The following is a 23,206-nucleotide window of genomic DNA, read 5'->3' on the forward strand; positions in this document are numbered from 1 at the left end:
TTCTTTTTCCTGTCCTGTTTCCCTGATCTTGACCCTGGCAAAGTTTCCGGACGATGCTACCTGCCTGATCCTTATACTAACATACGCTACCTGAGGATTGCTTTGCTGGCTTATGAACTTCGGAATTGTATCCTGCTTTCCACACATGGAGTTAAATCTAAAGGTGCCTTGTGGCTATTAGGAATGAGTGCTGAACTATAGTTTAGCTTTTCTAAGTCAGTGAATAGAACACTGCTCCATGTATATCATGGTTTGCTTGTTGGGACTCCCATTGTGTTAAGCTGAATTTGCTGCTTTGAGACTTGTGTCTGTTTCTGTAACGTGAATTGTCCAGACATCAACTCAGTCAATGGAATCTTATGTATTGAATTACTATCTGACTTTATATATTAGGTGTGACACTGCTTTCATTTATTTGAGTTGATAACCTTTGTCACAGTAAAATTATTTAAAATTTACTGCTGTGATATACCAAAGTATGTATGTTGCTGACTGGATTAATTGCTATTACAGTCTACATTATCTTATCTAGCAGTGGATATATCTTTATTTACCTAGTTGCGTGTAATACACTTTAGGCACTTGTCATTGTATAATTAGTATTGTCTGCATACTATTCATCAAAGCCCTGGTTAATAGAAGTGGGATCTCCCATAGTAAATATCTGGAAATCATGAGGAATCTAAACAATTGTGTTTTTTTAACGTAGTATGTTCATGTTTTCTATTGGTAATGTTTCTTTGCTTCCTTAACAATCCCTTGCTGTTCGGTATCATAACCACTCTTTCTTTTTCACACAAATTTGATGAAATGACCAAAGAACACTGAGCAGTGCTACAGGGCTGTTGGACATCTTGAGGCTGGGGTGCAATGATGATGATTGGGGGGTTATAACTGCCAATTGTTTGTTTGGTAAAATCTGAGTCCCTGAAGAGTTTAAAGTGACTAAAAAGTCAATTTTTAATGACCATCCATGTTGTTGCTTTTATTTGACCCACTTGTGACTTTTACCACAGCAAGAGAATTGATATATTGAATGATCTGGTTTTACATACCCGTTCTGTAAAATTGTCAGCTTTGTAGTCTGTACTCTCAGTGACATAGCAATCACTTGTGATGAGGCAGACCTTGGCTTTTCCCCCCTCTCCTGCTGTCCAAAGGATATCTGCCATTGCTCCTGCCAGTGCCCTTTCCTGCTGTTTCTGGCCTATTTCACGTAAACTGATATAAGAAGATCAATGATTAAGCATACAATAAAATGCATTTGACAATCCTACATAGTAATATTGTTTCAAAGAACCAGAGATCTCAAATGTAACCTGCAAATATATTGCTTGGGGTTGCAACATTATGAAAATATCATGTTATTAAAGGACTACTAAACATAGAAGAATACCATAATCAATAAAGGCATAATAATTTCATATGAGTAGTAGATTTTTTTTCTAGCAAAAATGCATCATGCAACAGCCATTAACCAATCACAAAATGCATCCTATGAATCTTGAATTGGAAAGTTGTTTAAAATTAAATACAGTAGAATTGCTTGTCAAGTGCATAATAAAAAAATAATGCAATAACACTTAGAGCTCCATGTACTAAACCGTCAATTTATTCGACATTGGAGATACGGATAAACTCGCTTAAAATCGCAGTGAGATAAATTATGTTCGCTGCCAATATGTACTAAAAGACATCTCAGAAAATGTTGCGTCTAATCCACCGCGTGCAGTGGCGAACGATTGATAACTTTGACACCTCACTTGCCGCAAATAATCTAATGTACTATTATGTCTGGAGAATTATAAGGTCAATTATTCACACGTGACCTTCAAGGTGTCACAAACGTCATAGAAGTTGCGGGAAAAGAAGTCAGCTAATTTAAAAGTACAACATTTCTGCAGAAGTCTTAAATAGCTCAAAGTTGTTGAACAATTTTATTAGCTGCGTGATTCTTATAAAAATCGAATTCAACGTTCTTCATCTGGATCAGCAAAACGTGGTTTTAATAGATAGGATTATAAAATCAAATAACTATTTATTCGGTTGTCATGTAAGACAGACCAATTTTGCACAAAGGAAGATGATCTGGCAATAAATAAGTGATGCTGTTAGTGCCCAGGGTCCAGGCAAAAAAGACGTTGACCAGATAAAGAAAAGGTACAATGACATTAATTGTTTTGCCAAAGCAAAACTGGCCAAAGAAAAAAATTCTACCCGTGCTACTGGAGGTGGACCAGGATATGTTGTGGACTTGAATTATTACAAACAGAAGCTTGTCCAGCGGCTAGGGCCTGAGATCATTACCGGCATAATGGACTACTGTGACAGCGATTTGAGAGGTAATTTCATTACTCACAAATTTACGTAAAATGTTTAGAAAATAGTTTAGATTAGTTATTATTTCATGTAAAGTATTTGTATAATGTATATTCCATTTGCATATTAATGTATTGTATCCTAGTTATGCTGAAATTCTGTACTTGTCAGAAGAATATTTTTTAAGGTGCCGAGCGGATAAATTGATTTATTAGTACATTTGGATTATTGCGAGTTTGGTGTGGAATGAGGCTTTTTTCATTGCAAAAACCAGTGGTATCGAGGAGTGGTGGACAAGTCCACTCGCAAGTTTAAAATTGCGGGTTTTGGTATAGCTGACTACTTTGTACATACGATTTCCTATACGTGCGCGAGTTATGACACACAAAAAAAACACAGGCAGCTCGTTGACTGCTTAGTACATGAAACCCTTAGGACCTGATGTTGTAAGCATTGTAACATTAGCAATATGATGTTAAGGGATCCAGATTGGGATCAAGATTGCTGGTGAAATATACTAAATGGATGAAATCACTGTTAGAAGGCTGCCTTGTTTATATATACACATATAAACACATATATACATATATACACATATATAGACATATATAGAAGTGCATCGGAGCCCTTTGCAATTAAAGGGACAGTCAAGTAAAAAAAAACTTTCATGATTCAAACAAAGCATGTCATTTTAAACAACTTTCCAATTTACTTTTATCACCAATTCTCTTTGTTCTCTTGGTATTCTTAGTTGAAAGCTAGACCTAGGAGGTTCATATGCTAATTTCTTATACCTTGAAGGCCGCCTCTAATCTAAATGCATTTTGACCGTTTTTCACCACTAGAGGGCGGTTAGTTTCATATAGATAACATTGAGCTCATGGACGTGAATTTACCGAGGAGTGAACACTGATTGGCTAAAATGCAAGTCTGTCAAAAGAACTTAAATAAGGGGCAGCCTGCAGAGGCTTAGCTACAAGGTAATTACAGAGGTAAAACATGTTTTATTTTAACTGTGTTGGTTATGCAAAACTGGGGAATTGGTAATTAAGGAATTATCTATCTTTTAAGTAGATGAAAACATGTAAAAGCATATTTATGCATTATTCATATTTTGTTATAGTGTGTATTAACTGTAAATATTTATCATTCCAATATTCTGCACATAGCAATATGTTCCATTTATTTTTAGACATTCCTATATATATATATATATATATATATATATATATATATATATATATAAATGTACAAGGGGATAACAGCACTAACAAATCATTATAGCTATTGGAAAAATGTGAAATAAAAAAATGTGAAATAATAAAATGAATGAATGTAGTTTCAATACAAAACAGTGATTAGATGTAAAAAAAATTTTTTTCTCATGATCTTTAGTAAAGTGAATCCCCTTACCAGAATTTACCTCAATCATATGAGGTAAGTTGCCGCACTGGAAGGGGTAGTCAGTTGCTGATGTTGGTAGATCCGGAATGCCAATGTATGCTTTACCTACTTCATCAGAGAGTGGATCCACTTCCATCCTGGGTCTCCTTTTATTTTGGAGACCGGAAGTGCTTGCATTATTATCTGAACATATTGGCCATATAGTAGAAGTGTTTATTTTATTATCATATTTTGTAGTTAAAAAACTTTTGGAATATGAATAATCTGTTTGGAAATATTTATAGAATATGCATATGAATTGTAAACATAGAATGGGACAAATTTATTGAAGAATATGGAGGATCAGAAGGGAAAATATATATATATATATATATATATATATAAAAATGTGGAAAATGTATACAAAGTGTCATATTTAATAACACTAGATTAAAATTTAAAAATGTACAATTAAAAGAATATATATATATTAGAAACAGCACAATTTGGGTATGTCTCTAAACACAACTATTAAAAAATTATATCAGAGTGCAAAGTAAGAAGTTTAAAGTATAAAAGAAGTAAACAAATTTTGTGTATACTTGAGGAGTGTGTTTGTTTACTCACTCTCACGTGAATAGATAGTGGGTGGGTGGTTAAGAGAGGCGTCCAAAAATGGTGTAGGGCTGATAAATGTTGTTTATTTCATGTTTTTTTTTTCACCTGGTCCCCCCCCCCTTCCTCATAAAAAGGCTGCCAGGTCAATATCCCTGTTTAAACCATATGGTTCCCTAGTGTTTAAATAGTGGATCTAATACATTTCCCTTTTTCTTAATTGTAAAAGTCTCTAATTTCCCCATGTCTTTGATATCTGTTCAATCGCTTTTTGTCAGATCCTTCCTTTTTTCTCTGCTCACTGCCCCTTTAATGAATGCACCTGCCTATTTAAGACACACCTTTGCCTCTCTTCTATGCTGGATTATCTGCAATTCTCAGTGAACTGTGTGTGAAACTGAGCCAATCCGGCTCCACCTAATTTTCCCAGCATCTCAGAGCGGCACTCTCGCTCTCGCTACTAACCGCAGCTTGTACTTTCAGCTTGTCTCAGACCAGTATCGGCTGCTACCCGCTGACGTCATCAGCTACCGCCTGGAGCCATTCTCACACAGCTCCACGCTGCAAGCCGCAAACCTCCGCGGTCTCTCATATAACTTTGCACACCTCTGTTTCCAGGACTGATTAACAGGTCGTATGTTTACCAATACTATAACTTGAAACCTTATATTTCATTCGCTTCAGTATCTACCTTGATCAATATCTCACTGAATATCTGGACAGTATTATTGCATGAACCTGAACTTTAATCCTGCCTAATTAGTTTACTGCAGACTACAGTGTTTGTAGGATAAAACTATCTAGCTGGCAAATATTAATACAGATAGGTTAACCTAGCAAAAGTCTTATTCTGTTAACCAACCTGTAACACTATACATATTTTTTGTCAATTTCTATAATAATTGCTATAAGAAATCCTGTATGTTTCACTTCCCATAGTGAACAAACAAACAAGAAATATAATTATAACAGTATAATCCAGCCTCTAAATACAGGTATAGCACTATGGATATGACAGAAATTGCAAACCAAATTGCCACTTTAACTCAACGTATGGATTCTGTAAATTTAACTCTCAGAGATGTGCAAACTGAAAATCAGGTGCTCAAAGATTGCCTTAGAGATATGTATACTACTAAAACTGCACATGCAGAAGCACATCCTGAACCACAGGTGTCTTTTCCTGACAAGTTTAGTGGTAATAGAGCAATGTTTAAGGAATTTAGAAATGCTTGTCTTTTGATGTTTGAACTAAAACCCAGAACTTATAGCACTGATAGAATTAAGGTGTTGACTACTATCTCTTATTTAAGGGGTGAACCCCGTGTCTGGGCGGATAGTTTGTTTGAAAATCAGAATCCCATTCTAAACTCTATACAGGATTTTCTAAAGGCTCTATCCTCACTATATGAAGATCCTTTTAAACAGGAATCTGCCGAATCCTCTCTCAGGGCCTTGAGACAGGGCAGACAACCTGTAGAAAATTATATATCACAATTTAAAATCTATGCAATTGAATCAAAGTGGAATGAACCCTCGCTTAGACATCAGTTCAGGATTGGGCTTTCAGAAGACATCAAAGATGAGCTCTCCCGTACTGGTGTACCAGAGCATTTGGAGGATCTCTTCACACATTGTACTACAATTGATAGGCGTATAAGGGAACGCAAACAAGAGAGGGCAAACACCCCAACCTCATACAAGAGACAGAATACTCCGCCAGTACCCTCTAGGGAGAATGAGACTCCAATGGATATTGGATTTATCAGAGGTCCTTTATCACCTGAGGAGAAGGGCAGAAGACGCACTCATCGTCTGTGTATGTACTGCGCTGCCCCTGAGCATGACCTGACAGCATGTCCTCTCTTAAAAAAAACAAAAAACGGTAAGACTTCTTCAACATTTCTTAGCCTTTCAGTAAACAGACCAAAACAACCACATATTTCTATGTCTTTTACTTTACAGTGGGATCTACATTGCCTAAAGATTGATGCGATTATTGATACAGGCGCTTCAGGAAATTACATTGATTGTGATTTTGTAAATAGAAATAAAATACCCTCACAAGCAAAAATGTCTCCTGTTTCTATAAATTTGGTTGATGGGTCTTCATTATCTTATGGTCCAGTAACTCTTGAAACCACTCCCTTACTTATGTGCACCTCCACAGGACATAGAGAATCTATCAGCTTTGACATTATACCTAGTCCTCTATATCCTGTTATATTAGGTCTTACTTGGTTACAACTCCATAAACCTATCTTTGACTGGCACAAATTGACTATAGACCTAACGTCTTCCTACTGCTCTCAAACTTGTTTCCCTCTCAATAATATTCTTCTCTCATCTACTTCTCAGTTGCCATCCGAATATACTGATTTCCAAGACGTATTTAACAAGACTGATGCACAGACACTTCCGCCACACAGGACCTACGACTGTCCTATAGACCTCTTACCTGGCTCCACAATACCAGTGGGTCACATATACCCCCTATCTAAACCCGAATTAGATCACCTAAAATTATATCTACAGGAAAATCTAGCAAAAGGGTTTATTAGACCTTCCACCTCACCTGCTGGCGCAGGTATATTTTTTGTTAAAAACAAAGATCAGTCGCTCAGACCAATTATTGACTACAGGGAGTTAAACAAACGTACCAAGAAAAATCGCTACCCACTACCCCTCATCCCTGAATTGATAGAAAGATTGCGCACTGCCAAAGTCTTCACAAAATTGGACCTCAGGGGTGCTTACAATCTTATAAGAATGAGAGCTGGAGATGAATGGTTAACAGCTTTCAGAACTCGTTATGGCTTGTATGAATATACCGTTATGCCTTTTGGGTTATGTAACGCTCCAGCTACATTCCAATGTTTCATAAATGACATTTTTAAAGACATCTTGGACACCTTTATAGTAGTTTATCTTGACGACATCTTGATCTATTCTGATACTATACAACAACATGTGACCCACGTGAGAACAGTGTTAGCAAGACTTCGTCAACATAAGTTATACGCTAAACTAGAAAAGTGTGAATTTCATTGCAGTCAAGTCACTTTCTTGGGTTACATTATATCGAACACTGGTATTAAAATGGATGACTCTAAAATCCATGCTATCACTCAGTGGCCTACCCCAAAAAATCGCAAACAAGTACAAAGATTCCTTGGTTTTGCGAATTTCTATCGAAAGTTTATTCGTAATTTCGCCCAGACTGCTAAACCACTTACTGATTTAACAAAACACACAAACACTTTTAACTGGACATCTGACTGTCAGAGAGTCTTCCACCAGTTGAAAACTGACTTCACCACGGCACCTATTCTTAAATTCCCAGACCCAGATTTACAATTTATTGTAGAGGTTGATGCGTCGGATTATGCTCTGGGGGCAGTGTTGTCACAGAAACAGTCTCTTACTGATGTGATGCATCCTGTCGCCTATCTTTCCAGGCTCATGCTACCAGCTGAACGAAATTACCCCATAGGGGAAAAGGAATTACTGGCCATCAAAACTGCATTTGAGCAATGGCGACATCTATTAGAGGGAGCTTTACACCCTATTATCGTTATTACAGATCACAAAAATTTACAATATTTACAACAAAGTAGGACTCTCTCCTCCAGACAACTCCGCTGGAATCTCTATTTCTCACGATTCAATTATCTCATCACCTACAGACCTGGTAGTCGAAACGGCAAAGCTGACGCCCTCTCCCGCAAAGACATTAGACCGCTCAATGTGGAAACCCCGTCTACAGTTATACCCTCATCAAACTTTTTAGGTCTACTCGTTCATAAAGATCCTCAGTTCCAGAAAGCTCAAAATCAGGATTCCACAAAACCAACTCATCTTCTGCAAAGAAATCCAGATGGTTTATATTACCATGGTAAACATCTATACATACCACCTCAGTATAGAATTTCTCTTTTACGAGCTCATCATGATTCCCCACTCACGGGACATTTAGGCATACAAAAAACTCTAGAGCTACTTAAGCGTAATTACTGGTGGCCAACTATGCTTTCCTCTGTAGAAGACTATATTTCAAATTGTGGTATTTGTGCCACGTGTAAACCATCACATCAATCTCCGATGGGACTTTTACAACCATATCCAGTTCCAGAAACCCCTTGGACTCATCTCGCAATGGATTTTATTGTCGATCTACCAAAATCTTTGTCCTACACCTCCATTTTTGTAGTAGTTGATCTACTAACAAAAATGGCGCATTTCATACCAGCTATAGGAGTACCCACTGCACAACAAACTTGCGACTTGTTTATCAGGAATGTTGTTAGATTACATGGGTTGCCTATGGTACTCCTTTCGGACAGAGGATCACAATTCACCTCTCGGTTTTGGAGACATTTATGTAATACTCTACAAGTAACTCAAAAGCTCACAACTTCTTATCATCCACAAACGAATGGACAGGCAGAGCGCACCAATCAGTGGTTGGAGCAATACCTCCGTTGCTTTTGCTCCAACCAACAGGATCAATGGGCTGACCATCTAGCTCTGGCAGAATTCGCCTACAACAACGCTAAGAATTCTTCAACTGGCTTTAGCCCTTTCTTTCTCAATCATGGACTCCATCCCAGAATCAGCTTCCTTCCTTATGCACCATCTCCCTGTCCTAAAGTCAACGACACTGTGAATGACATCTCCCAGACCTTGTCTGTTGCTCGAGACAACATAAAACATGCACAAGCATCCCATAAACGTTATTATGACTTGCGGCATAAGCCTCAACCTGTCTACCAGGTTGGACAACTAGTCTGGTTGTCAACTAAAAATTTGCGCTTACATACACCCTCCAAGAAAATGAGTAAGCTATTTATAGGTCCTTTTCCTATAATTGCCGTTAGGAATCCAGCTACTGTCACTCTACAACTGCCACACTCATATAAGTTGCACCCGACTTTCCATGTCTCCCTGGTTAAACCCTGTCTTTCCGACAGATTTACCGTGGATTCTGTTACACATGTTCTTTCCCAGGATTTGGAATATGAGATAGAAGCTATTCTTGACTCCAGGAGGCGAAGGGGTGTTTTGGAATATCTAGTACGATGGAAAGGGTATGATCATTCTGAAGACTCATGGGAACCTGCTACTTCAGTCACGGCCCCCAGGTGTGTTTCACTTTTCCACCGTAGAAATCCGGATAGACCTTGTCCTTAGAACCCTCGCTGTGGGTGTTCTTGGGGGGGGGATATGTCAGATCCTTCCTTTTTTCTCTGCTCACTGCCCCTTTAATGAATGCACCTGCCTATTTAAGACACACCTTTGCCTCTCTTCTATGCTGGATTATCTGCAATTCTCAGTGAACTGTGTGTGAAACTGAGCCAATCCGGCTCCACCTAATTTTCCCAGCATCTCAGAGCGGCACTCTCGCTCTCGCTACTAACCGCAGCTTGTACTTTCAGCTTGTCTCAGACCAGTATCGGCTGCTACCCGCTGACGTCATCAGCTACCGCCTGGAGCCATTCTCACACAGCTCCACGCTGCAAGCCGCAAACCTCCGCGGTCTCTCATATAACTTTGCACACCTCTGTTTCCAGGACTGATTAACAGGTCGTATGTTTACCAATACTATAACTTGAAACCTTATATTTCATTCGCTTCAGTATCTACCTTGATCAATATCTCACTGAATATCTGGACAGTATTATTGCATGAACCTGAACTTTAATCCTGCCTAATTAGTTTACTGCAGACTACAGTGTTTGTAGGATAAAACTATCTAGCTGGCAAATATTAATACAGATAGGTTAACCTAGCAAAAGTCTTATTCTGTTAACCAACCTGTAACACTATACATATTTTTTGTCAATTTCTATAATAATTGCTATAAGAAATCCTGTATGTTTCACTTCCCATAGTGAACAAACAAACAAGAAATATAATTATAACACTTTTATTGTGAATTTGTTTGGATTCTTTTAATGAAACTCCTCAAAGTGTCTGCTAAGACGATACTCAGAAGTTTCTCCCTCTATGTTTTTAACATGTTCTAAAAGTCTTGTCTTGAGAGTTCTGCCAATATATGCTTTTTTACATTTACATTCAATTTGATATACCACATATTCAGATTTACAATTCATAAATGTGTGCATTGGTATTTGTTTTGAACTGTTGTTAATAATCCATTTGTTTTCTGTTTTGTTTTCACTGGTGTGTTTGCAACACTTTTTTCTCCCACACTTGTAGAATCCCTTTACTAATTTTTGGCTAACCTCACTTTGATTTTGGTTTTTCGTCTTTAGTTTTGTAGGAGCCAGAATATTTTTGAAGTTCAGATTTTTCTTGTAGGTTACCAGAGGTTTTTGGGGTAGATCTTTTCCCAGAATGGGATCTTTTTTTAGGAGGTACCAGTGTTCGTTAGAATTTTTTCAATCTGTTTCAGTGCATATTTGTATGTAGTAATAAACCTAGGGGTGTTCTGAATTAGTAGAGTTTGTTCTTTCTTGTGATTTTTCTTTGGTTGCAGGAGCGTACTTCTCTTCGTGGTTTTTACTTTATTGAAGGCTTCCACAATATCTTTTTCTTTGAAACCTTTCTCTCTGAATTTTTCTTTTTAAAATTGTGGAGGACGTTTCAAAGTAATCATTTTCTGTGCTGTTCCTTCTAATCCTCTGGAATTGGCCATATGGTATATATTTAATACAATTAGGATGATGTCCCCTTTTGGCATGTAGCTATCCGTTGGTGTCGGTTTCTTTTGTAAACAATTTCGGTCTGATCTTTTCATCTTTAATAAACACAGTAATGTCTAAAAAGTGTATTGAGTGTTTATTCCATTCTTTTGTGAAGCTTACATTGAAACTGTTAGAGTTGATCATGCCTACGAAGTCATTGAATATTGTTTGTTCTCCCTTCCAGATAATTAGAATATTGTTGATTAATCTATACCATTGGATAATATGTGGAGCGAAAAGATTATCTTCGAAATATCATCAAATCTTCAAACATCCCCATATATAAATTTGCGAGGTTTGGGGAAAACTTGGTACCCATGGCTGTACCGATCTTTTGTATGAAGATATATAGAAATATGTAATTATGAATAAATAGAATATATTCTTCTATGTGAAGAACATTGGAATGCAAAATATTCATAATCTCATGTCAGGTTTGTTAGTTGTTTTTTTTCCCATTGACTTCTTATGGGGGAATAGGTTAGCACGAGAGCTATCCATTTTTACTTTCAACTCGTAATACCAACGCAACCCATATTGTGCAACATTTTTACTTCTAGCGTAATTAGCACTCTAGCAAAAGCGCTAAATAGTGCTCCACTCGTAATCTGGCCCATTATTATGTATTTAAAGTAATTTTGTTATATATAAAAAAGTTATTAAAATCCTCAAAATCTTGTTCTGAAAAAGAAAGGAAAATGCTAAAAGTTAAAATTACTTTAAATACAAAGGGCCAGATTACATGTGGAGTGTTAATTAATGCTCCCGCTCAAGAGTTAACTGTGATAGAAGTAAGCTTTTTGTTCTTGTCGGGTTGCGCTCATATTACGAGTTGAAAGTAAACTGTTTTCACTCTCGCTCCAACTTGACAAGTGCAAAAAGTGGGAAAAAAACCTAACACCCCAATCTCGCGTAAACCTGATCGCATATTCTAATGTGCACTTTTTTATAACATTTTGTGGACAGATTGTAAGACTAGCAATACTGAAATTATATTTTTATGTGGATCTGATGATCCTTTAAACATCTGACCCTTAGTCTGAATTTTAAATCATGGAAGATATTTTCTGACAAGTTTCAATATTTAATTTAATTTGCTAACTCCCAATATCATGTGACAGCTATCAGCCAATCACAGACTCATATACTTATATACTGTAACTGCTTGCACATGCTCAGTACTAGCTGTTGCCTCTGACATTATACATATAAAAAGACCGTACACATTTTCATAATGGAGTATATTATAAAGTCTTTTAAAATGACAAGCTGTATCAAAATCATGACAGTTGAATTTTGACCTTAGTGTCCCTTTGAGAGTATTCTAATTAAGCTTTTATCCTCTCATTTTAAAGTACCTCTGAAGAGACCTGTGCTCATCTTTATTCCTTGTGAACAGCAGGTACTTAATGATGTGAGCCTGTACTGCCATCTGTATTGCTCTTGTTCCACCCTGTGGAGACAAAAAAAGGCAACTACAAACATGACACAAGTAACATAGTTTTTTTTACATCACTCCTAAATATGTGTTATTCTTTTTTTAGCCTACATCTGTGACCATAAAAGTGGTGCTAAACTTGTGGGCATGAGGGCTTATAGATTTCATAACCTTAGTACATATTTAATGCAGCTGGTCTTTACTGGGACTAGATAAATGTTTTCAACTAATGTAAAATATACACAGTACTTGATTTCTGTTACATTATCAGCATCATCACACTTTAAGACCATGCTGTAAAACACTAAGGCCCGATGATCTAAAGTGCCATGAGGCAGTGAGATATTCAAAAGGTATCCATCACCATGTTGAGAAAGCCAATGAACTATTCCAAGCGGCTGACATCAGTGTTTAAAGGCAGCGTCTCTGAGAAGCATATACATCTCAATGGGCGGTGATGCTGCCGATATATTCCAAGCAGCATTGTCACCTACATTGACGATGTAAAGTAAAGGATCCCTTTTAAATATTTATTTTCCAAATATGATTATGTTCTAAAAAGTCAGTAGCCACAACTTTTAACATTTACATAATGGCATTTGTTTAACTTTACAAAGTTAAAAATTATGCAGTTATGTAACACTATAAAGTTGAGGCTACTGTCTTTTATAACATATTTACAATAAGAAAGAACACAGAACAAAAAACAGCTGCTTAAAATCTATACAATACTGAAAATAGTATGCATTACACAAGAAATTGCATATATTTTAAACATTGTATATCCGTTTATCGACATAGCTCCTATTGTTATAATTTTTTTTTTGTCTTTATTAGTAAGGTAGATCGCAGACATGACAATGACATAGGCGTTCTGTGGGAGTTAGCTGGGTGTTCCAGGGGAGCAACCTGCTTTTCAATGGGCTAATATTGCCAGTATTGCAATATATTAAAAGCACTGCCTTGCAGGTTAGGTACAGGTTGTCAGCTATATTGGTCTTGCCACCTTTACAGTGGCGAGATTTTCCAGTGTGAGGCAGGTAGAGTAGATTTAGTTATAGTTAGGTTAAAATATATTTGAAGTGTTCTTGCACAGAAACCTCTTTTTGTTTCAGTGAACGCACTGTCTGTGCTGTGTTTGAACACTTCATATATAGTCCCCCCCTGCTGATAGTGCCAAGGAGTGGTGATGTCGGCTGAGTTTTGCAGAATCCGCGATCCCTATAATTTCCTATAGGAGACACATCGCCACTCATCAGCAGTTCATGGGTTAGCCTCCTTTTTGGAATATATCGACAGACTGACGAACTGCAAGCCTGGCAAACCCAAGCAAGCAGTTTATCATTGATGTTTCAATGTTAGGGATATAACTATTGTTTGGCTTAAACACTTGTATACAAAAGGGACTGCAAAAAAGAGTATATCAGACTAATTCATGCTAAATCCTGTTCTTTTCAACTGAGCTTTTTTGATAAGTGCGGTTTTGTCACCAAATTTCAGTAAGACTGTGGCAAAATGCACTCACTCTCAGAATGCTCATTTAAAAAAATAATAATAATTGGATAGTGAAAGATTGGAAGAGATATAAAAGATAGGAGAAAGAGCGAGAAATTGATAGAAAGTGTTAATTTCTGTAACATCTGAGTTCTAGTTAACCATTTATTGGTAAAACAGATAACTTACTTTCTCTGCTTCTAAACAGTAGGCCAGATCTGAAAATGGATCTTTAAATTTGAAGAATGATATTTTCCACTCATAGTTGAATGTATTGAAAGTGTTTCCAAACAACATTTTTCTCAGCTCCTTTAAAAAAATAAAAGCAGAAATCAAATAAATAATGACCAAAAATGATATACTGTATCTTCATTCCCTTTAGAGCACTGACCAAGGATCCCATTCACTGCTGAGTCATTTCATGCCAATGAGATTAAGCCATTTTCAGGTTTTATACCCATTAGGCTCAATTCATCAAGCGAGTGCAGACAGGGACGTACATATTCGCCCCTGTACACCCAGCTTGCCTCTGGCTGGCAGCAAAATGCTGACGGAATTTACCATTGCATGCGTGCGCTATTTTGCGCTCATCTGCAACACTGCCCCTGACCACGCACAGCCAACTACACAAGACCAGGGAGATTTAAATTTTCCACATTAGAGGTGGAGAATAGGGTAGGAAGCAGCAGTCTGATGACCATTGCTTAATAATTACTGACTGCAGGTTATCTTGTGAGAACCTGCAGTCATAGGGGCCTATCTATCAAGCTCCGAATGGAGCTTGATGCCCCGTGTTTCTGGCGAGTCTGAAGACTCGCCAGAAACAGCAGTTATGAAGCAGCGGTCACAAAGACCGCTGCTCCATAACCTGTCTGTCTGCTCTGAGCAGGTGGACAGACATCGCCTGGAAATCAACCCCCTGCTGGCGGCCCATTGGCTGCGAGCCTGCAGGGAGGGGCATTGCACCAGTAGCTCTTGTGAGCTGCTGGTGCAATGCTGAATTCAGCGAGGTCTGGTGGACCTGATCCACACTGTCGTATCAGGTCCGCCAGATTTTCTTAAATAGGGGCCAAAGTGGAGGAGAAGGCTTGATAAATCGAGTTCATTGTATTTGAACTTCAGCGCTTTACCTGTGAGTTATTCATATGAGTCATATGTTGTTTAATTGAATCACTTTTGGAAAATAACATTATACAAATACAAGCCACAATATGGGATACAAAAATTGGAATGGTATACATACATGGTAAACAATAGTCTTTATTTCCTTCCGCCTAGATTACGAGTTGTTCGGTAAGGCTGTGTGGTGCTAATGAGCAGGTTTCCCTCACCGCTCGCCTATAGACAACGCTGGAATTACGGGTTTTTAGAAACCCGGCGTTAGCCACAAAAAAGTGAGCGAAGAGCAAAATTTTGCTCCACATCTCACCTCAATACCAGTGCTGCTTACGGTAGCGGTGAGCTGGCTAAACGTGCTCATGCATGATTTCCCCATAGGAATCAATGGGGGAGAGCCGGCTAAAAAAAAAACTAACACCTGCAAAAAAGCAGCGTAAAGCTCCTAACGCAGCCCCATTGATTCCTATGGGGAAATAAAAGTTATGTCTACACCAAACACCCTAACATGAACCCCCAGTCTAAAGACCCTTAATATTACACCTATTAACCCCTAATCTGCCGCTCCAACATCGCCGACACCTATATTATATTATTAACCCCTAATCTGCCACTCCAGACACCGCCGCCACCTACATTATACTTATGAACCCCTAATCTGATGCCCCCAACATCCCCGACACCTACATTTTATTTATTAACCCCTAAACCGCGCCCTCCCGCATCGCAAACACTAGTTAAATTTTATTAACCCCTAATATGCCGTCCCTAACATCACCAACACCTACCTACATTTATTAACCCCTAATCTACCGCCCCCAACGTCGCCGCCACTATATTAAAGTTATTAACCCCTAAATCTAAGTCTAACCCTAACACCCCCTAACTTAAATATAATTTAAATAAATCTAAATAAAATTACTACAATTCACTAAATTATTCCTATTTAATAAACCCTAACGGCTAGATTTGGAGTTTTGTCGGTAACGACCCGAAAAGCTAACGCCGGCTTTTTTCTGGCCGCACCATAAAAATAACTCTGGTATTGAGAGTCCACATAAAGGCTGCGTTAGGCTCCAAAAAAGGAGCGTAGAGCATATTTAACGCAGCTTCAACTCTCGATACCAGAGTTGCTTACACAAGCGGCCAGCCTCAAAAACGTGCTCGTGCACGATTCCCCCATAGGAAACAATGGGGCTGTTTGAGCTGAAAAAAAACCTAACACCTGCAAAAAAGCCGCGTTCAGCTCCTAACGCAGCCCCATTGTTTGCTATGCGGAAACACTTCCTACGTCTGCACCTAACACTCTAACATGTACCCCAAGTCTAAACACCCCTAACCTTACACTTATTAACCCCTAATCTTCCGCCCCCGCTATCGCTGACCCCTGCATATTATTATTAACCCCTAATCTGCCGCTCCGTAAACCGCCGCTACTTACATTATCCCTATGTACCCCTAATCTGCTGCCCTAACATCGCCGACCCCTATATTATATTTATTAACCCCTAATCTGCCCCCCACAACGTCGCCTCCACCTGCCTACATTTATTAACCCCTAATCTGCCAAGCGGACCTGAGCGCTACTATAATAAAGTTATTAACCCCTAATCCGCCTCACTAACCCTATAATAAATAGTATTAACCCCTAATCTGCCCTCCCTAACATCGCCGACACCTAACTTCAATTATTAACCCCTAATCTGCCGACTGGAGATCACCGCTATTCTAATAAATGTATTAACCCCTAAAGCTAAGTCTAACCCTAACAATAAACACCCCCCTAAGTTAAATATAATTTACATCTAACAAAATTAATTATCTCTTATTAAATAAATTATTCCTATTTAAAGCTAAATACTTACCTGTAAAATAAACCCTAATATAGCTACAATATAAATGATAATTATATTGTAGCTATTTTAGGATTAATATTTATTTTACAGGCAACTTTGTAATTATTTTAACCATGTACAATAGCTATTAAATAGTTAAGAACTATTTAATAGTTACCTAGTTAAAATAATTACAAAATTACCTGTAAAATAAATCCTAACCTAAGTTACAATTAAACCTAACACTATACTATCATTAAATTAATTAAATAAAATACCTACAATTACCTACAATTAAACCTAACACTACACTATCAATAAATAAATTAAATACAATTCCTACAAATAACTACAATGAAATAAACTAACTAAAGTACAAAAAATAAAAAAGAACTAAGTTACAAAAAATAAAAAAATATTTACAAACATAAGAAAAATATTACAACAATTTTAAACTAATTACACCTACTCTAAGCCCCCTAATAAAATAACAAAGACCCCCAAAATAAAAAATGCCCTACCCTATTCTAAATTACAAAAGTTCAAAGCTCTTTTACCTTACCAGCCCTGAACAGGGCCCTTTGCGGGGCATGCCCCAAGAAGTTCAGCTCTTTTGCCTGTAAAAAAATACATACAATACCCCCCCCCAACATTACAACCCACCACCCACATACCCCTAATCTAACCCAAACCCCCCTTAAATAAACCTAACACTAAGCCCCTGAAGATCATCCTACCTTGTCTTCACCTCACCAGGTATCACCGATCCGTCCTGGCTCCAAAATCTTCATCCAACCCAAGCAGGGGCTGGCGATCCATCATCCGGTGGCTGAAGAGGTCCAGAAGAGGCTCCAAAGTCTTCATCCTATCCGGGAAGAAGAGGCGATCCGGACCGGCAATAGAATGCGAGCTCAATCTGATTGGCTGATTGGATCAGCCAATCGGATTGAACTTGATTCTGATTGGCTGATTCCATCAGCCAATCCGACTATTCCTACCTTAATTCCGATTGGCTGATAGAATCCTATCAGCCAATCGGAATTCGAGGGACGCCATCTTTGATGACGTCCCTTAAAGGAACCGTCATTCTTCAGTTGGACGTCTCCGGAAGAAGATGGGTCCGCGGTGGAGGTCTTCAGGATGGAGCCGGTCGTCATCGGATGAAGATAGAAGATGCCGCTTGGATCAAGATGGTTGCCGGTCCGGATCGCATCTTCTTCGCAGATAGGATGAAGACTTTGGAGCCTCTTCTGGACCTCTTCATCCACCGGATGATGGATCGCCAGCCCCCGCTTGGGTTGGATGAAGATTTTGGAGCCAGGACGGATCGGTGATTCCTGGTGAGGTGAAGACAAGGTAGGATGATCTTCAGGGGCTTAGTGTTAGGTTTATTTAAGGGGGGTTTGGGTTAGATTAGTGGTATGTGGGTGGTGGGTTGTAATGTTGGGGGGGGGGTATTGTATGTTTTTTTTACAGGCAAAAGAGCTGAACTTCTTGGGGCATGCCCCGCAAAGGGCCCTGTTCAGGGCTGGTAAGGTAAAAGAGCTTTGAACTTTAGTAATTTAGAATAGGGTAGGGCATTTTTTATTTTGGGGGTCTTTGTTATTTTATTAGGGGGCTTAGAGTAGGTGTAATTAGTTTAAAATTGTTGTAATATTTTTCTTATGTTTGTAAATATTTTTTTATTTTTTGTAACTTAGTTCTTTTTTATTTTTTGTACTTTAGTTAGTTTATTTCATTGTAGTTATTTGTAGATATTGTATTTAATTAATATACTATTTAATAGCTATTGTACCTGGTTAAAATAATTACAAAGTTGCCTGTAAAATAAATATTAATCCTAAAATAGATACAATGTAATTATAATTTATATTGTAGCTATATTAGGATTTATTTTACAGGTAAGTATTTAGCTTTAAATAGGAATAATTTATTTAATAAGAGTTAATTTATTTCGTTAGATTAAAATTATATTTAATTTAGGGGGGTGTTAGTGTTAGGGTTAGACTTAGCTTTAGGGGTTAATACATTTATTAGAATAGCGGTGAGCTCCGGTCGGCAGATTAGGGGTTAATAATTGAAGTTAGGTGTCGGTGATGTTAGGGAGGGCAGATTAGGGGTTAATACTATTTATTATAGGGTTAGTGAGGCGGATTAGGGGTTAATAACTTTATTATAGTAGTGGTGCGGTCCGCTCGGCATATTAGGGGTTAATAAGTGTAGGCAGGTGGAGGCGACGTTGAGGGGGGCAGATTAGGGGTTAATAAATATAATATAGGGGTCGGCGGTGTTAGGGGCAGCAGATTAGGGGTACATAGCTATAATGTAGGTGGCGGCGCTTTGCGGTCGGCAGATTAGGCGTTAATTATTGTAGGTAGCTGGCGGCGACGTTGTGGGGGGCAGATTAGGGGTTAATAAATATAATACAGGGGTCGGCGGTGTTAGGGGCAGCAGATTAGAGGTACATAAGTATAACGTAGGTGGCGGTCGGCAGATTAGGGGTTAAAAAAATTTAATCAAGTGGCGGCGATGTGGGGGGGCCTCGGTTTAGGGGTACATAGGTAGTTTATGGGTGTTAGTGTACTTTAGAGTACAGTAGTTAAGAGCTTTATGAACCGGCGTTAGCCCAAAAAGCTCTTAACTACTGACTTTTTTCTGTGGCTGGAGTTTTGTCGTTAGATTTCTAACGCTCACTTCAGACACGACTCTAAATACCGGAGTTAGAAAGATCCCATTGAAAAGATAGGATACGCAATTGACGTAAGGGGATCTGCGGTATGGAAAAGTCGCGGCTGAAAAGTGAGCGTTAGACCCTTTTTTGAGTGACTCCAAATACCAGAGTTAGCCTAAAACCAGCGTTAGGAGCCTCTAACGCTGGTTTTCACGGCTAACGCCAAACTCCAAATCTAGGCCTATGATAGCTAAAATTTAATTATTAGTTATATTTAAAATATTTAATTATTTAAATAGGAATAATTTAGTGAATGATAGTAATTTTATTTATATTTATTTAAATTATATTTAAGTTAGGGGGGGTGTTAGGGTTAGACTTAGATTTAGGGGTTAATACATTTAATATAGTTGCAGCGACGTTGGGGGCGGCAGATTAGGGGTTAATAAATGTAGGTAGGTGTCGGCGATGTTAGGGACGGCAGATTAGGGGTTAATAAAATTAAACTAGTGTTTGCGATGTGGGAGGGCGGCGGTTTAGGGGTTAATATATTTTTTATAGTGGTGGCGATGTCCAGTTCGGCAGATTAGGGGTTAAAATATTTTTATAGTGTTTGCGATGTGGGGTTGCCTCGGTTTAGGGGTTAATAGGTAGTTTATGGGTTTTAGTGTACTTTTTAGCACTTTAGTTAAGAGTTTTATACTACGGTGTTAGCCCATAAAACTCTTAACTACTAACTTTTAAATGCGGTATCAGTCTTGACAGGAGAGGCTGTACCGCTCACTTTTTTGCAGACTCGTAATACCCATTGAAAATATAGGATACGCAATTGACGTAAGTGGATTTGCAGTATTTTCGAGTCTGGCCAAAAAAGTGAGCGGTATACCTGTACCTGCAAGACTCGTAAAACCAGCGTTAGGAAAAAAGCAGCGTTGGGACCTCTCAGTGCTGCTTTTTAAGGCTAATGCAAGACTCGTAATCTAGGTGTAAGTAATTTAAATTTAATTTTTTTTTTCACTTTGCAGTATCTTGCAGTTTTTACAGAAAATAAGTAAGAATAAAATATTAAAGGGACAGGCTAGCCAAAATTAAACTTTCATGATCCAGATAGGACATGCAATTTTAAACAACTTTCCAATTTACTTTTATCATCAAATTTTCTTTATTCTCTTGGTATTCTATGTTGAAAGCTAAACCTATGTAGGCTCATATGATAATTTCTAAGCCCTTGAAGGCCGTCTCTTATCTCAGGGCATTTTCCCAGCTAGAGGGTGTTAGTTCATGTGTGCCATATAGATAGCATTGTGCTCACACACGTGGAGTTACCTAGGAGTCAGCACTGATTGGCTAAAACGCATGTCTGTCAAAAGAACTAAAATAAGGGGGCAGTCTGCAGAGGCTTAGAAACAAGGTAATCACAGAGCTAAAAAGTGTATTAAAATAACTGTGTTGGTTATGCAAAACTGGGGAATGGGTAATAAAGGGATTATCTATCTTTTTAAACAATAAAACTCTGGAGAAGACTGTGCATTGGGGCCATTTGCAATTAAGTAGAGGGAAACAGAAAATCATATTTATGCAATATTCATATTTAATAAAGTGTTATACTATGGGGCCTATCTATCAAGCTCCGAAAGGAGCTTGATGCCCCGTGTTTCTAGCGAGTCTTCAGACTTGCCAGATACAGCAGTTATGAAGCAGCGGTCACAAAGACCGCTGCTCCATAACCTGTCTGCCTGCTCTGAGCAGGCGGACAGACATCGCTGGAAATCAACCCGATCGAGTACGATCGGGTTGATTGACACCCCCCTGCTGGCGGCCGATTGGCCGCGAGTCTGCAGGGGGCGGCGTTGCACCGGCAGCCATTGTGAGCTGCTGGTGCAATGCTGAATACGGAGAGCGTATTGCTCCGCGTATTCAGTGAGGTCTGGCGGACCTGATCCGCACTGTCGGATCAGGTCCGCCAGACCTTGATAAATAGAGGCATATGTGTTTACTGTAATTATTTCACATTTCTAAGTATTTTTAAATAAATATATATATATATATACAATGCATATATAGCTGTATATACAGTATCTAATACCTATATATACAGGTGAAACTCGAAAAATTAGAATATCATGCAAAAGTTAATTTATTTCACTAATGCAACTTACAAGGTGAAACTAATATATGAGCTAGACTCATTACATGCAAAGCAAGATAGTTCAAGTTGTGATTTGTCATAATTGTGATGATTATGGCTTACAGCTCATGAAAACCCCCAATCTCAAAAAATTAGAATATTACATGCAATCAATAAAACAAGGATTGTACATAGAACAATATGGGACCTCTGAAAAATATAAGCATGAATACTGTATGTACTCAGTACTTGGTTTGGGCCCCTTTTGCAGCAATTACTGCCTCAATACGGCGTGGCATGGAAGCTATCAGCCTGTGGCACTGCTGAGGTGTTATGGAAGACCAGGATGCTTCAATAGCGGCCTTCAGCTCTTCTGCATTGTTCGATCTCATGTCTCTTATCTTTCTCTTGGCAATGCCCCATAGATTCTCTATGGGGTTCAGGTCAGGCGAGTTTGCTGGCCAATCAAGCACAGTAATCCCACGGTCATTGAACCAGGTTTTGGTGCTTTTAGCAGTGTGGGCAGGTGCCAAGTCCTGCTGGAAAATGAAGTCAGCATCCCCATAGAGCTCGTCTGCGGAAGGAAGCATGAAGTGCTCCAAAATCTCCTGGTAGATGGCTGCGTTGACCCTGGACTTAATGAAGCACAGAGGACCAACACCTGGAGATGACATGGCTCCCCAAATCAACACAGACTGTGGAAACTTCACACTGGTTTTCTGCACAACTGTCAGGTTAGCAGTCTTTCCCATGATTGTGATTCCTACTGAACCAGACTGAGAGACCATTTAAAGGCTCAGGACCCCTTTGCATGTGTTATGGCTTAATTAGCTGATTAGAGTGCGACACTTTGAGCCTAGAATATTGCACCTTTTCTGAATATTCTAATTTTCTGAGATTGTGGATTTGAGGTTTTCATGAGCTGTAAGTCATAATCATCACAATTATGACAAATCACTGCTTGAACTATCTTGCTTTGCATGTAATGAGTCTATCTCATATATTAGTTTCACCTTTTAAGTTACATTAGTGAAATAAATTAACTTTTGCACAATATTCTAATTTTTCGAGTTTCACCTGTGTGTGTGTGTGTGTATATATATATATATATATATATATATATATATATATATATAAAAATCATGTAAATATATATATATATAAATATAAAATCATGTAAATATAAGTATATATATATATATATATATATATATATATATATATATATATACTGTATGTGTGTGTACAGGGAGTGCAGAATTATTAGGCAAATTAGTATTTTGACCACATCATCCTCTTTATGCATGTTGTCTTACTCCAAGCTGTATAGGCTCGAAAGCCTACTACCAATTAAGCATATTAGGTGATGTGCATCTCTGTAATGAGAAGGGGTGTGGTCTAATGACATCAACACCCTATATCAGGTGTGCATAAATATTAGGCAACTTCCTTTCCTTTGGCAAAATGGGTCAAAAGAAGGACTTGACAGGCTCAGAAAAG

At 38.2% G+C, this 23,206-nt stretch overlaps 1 protein-coding gene across 1 annotated transcript in view; it reads right to left on the bottom strand.

Moving 5' to 3' along the window:
• Positions 1-23,206, bottom strand: part of MINDY4B (MINDY family member 4B) — a 109,692-nt gene that overhangs the window by 79,731 nt on the left and 6,755 nt on the right. Inside the window, exons 4-6 of the mRNA XM_053711725.1 lie at positions 14,146-14,265; positions 12,383-12,477; positions 1,056-1,221 (exon numbers count right to left, since the gene is read on the bottom strand). Of these exons, the coding sequence (XP_053567700.1) occupies positions 1,056-1,221; positions 12,383-12,477; positions 14,146-14,265 (381 nt within the window). The remainder of the gene's footprint in view (positions 1-1,055; positions 1,222-12,382; positions 12,478-14,145; positions 14,266-23,206) is intronic.

Source organism: Bombina bombina, chromosome 4 (genome assembly GCF_027579735.1).
Source record: "Bombina bombina isolate aBomBom1 chromosome 4, aBomBom1.pri, whole genome shotgun sequence".
Classification (NCBI taxonomy): Eukaryota; Metazoa; Chordata; class Amphibia; order Anura; family Bombinatoridae; genus Bombina; species Bombina bombina.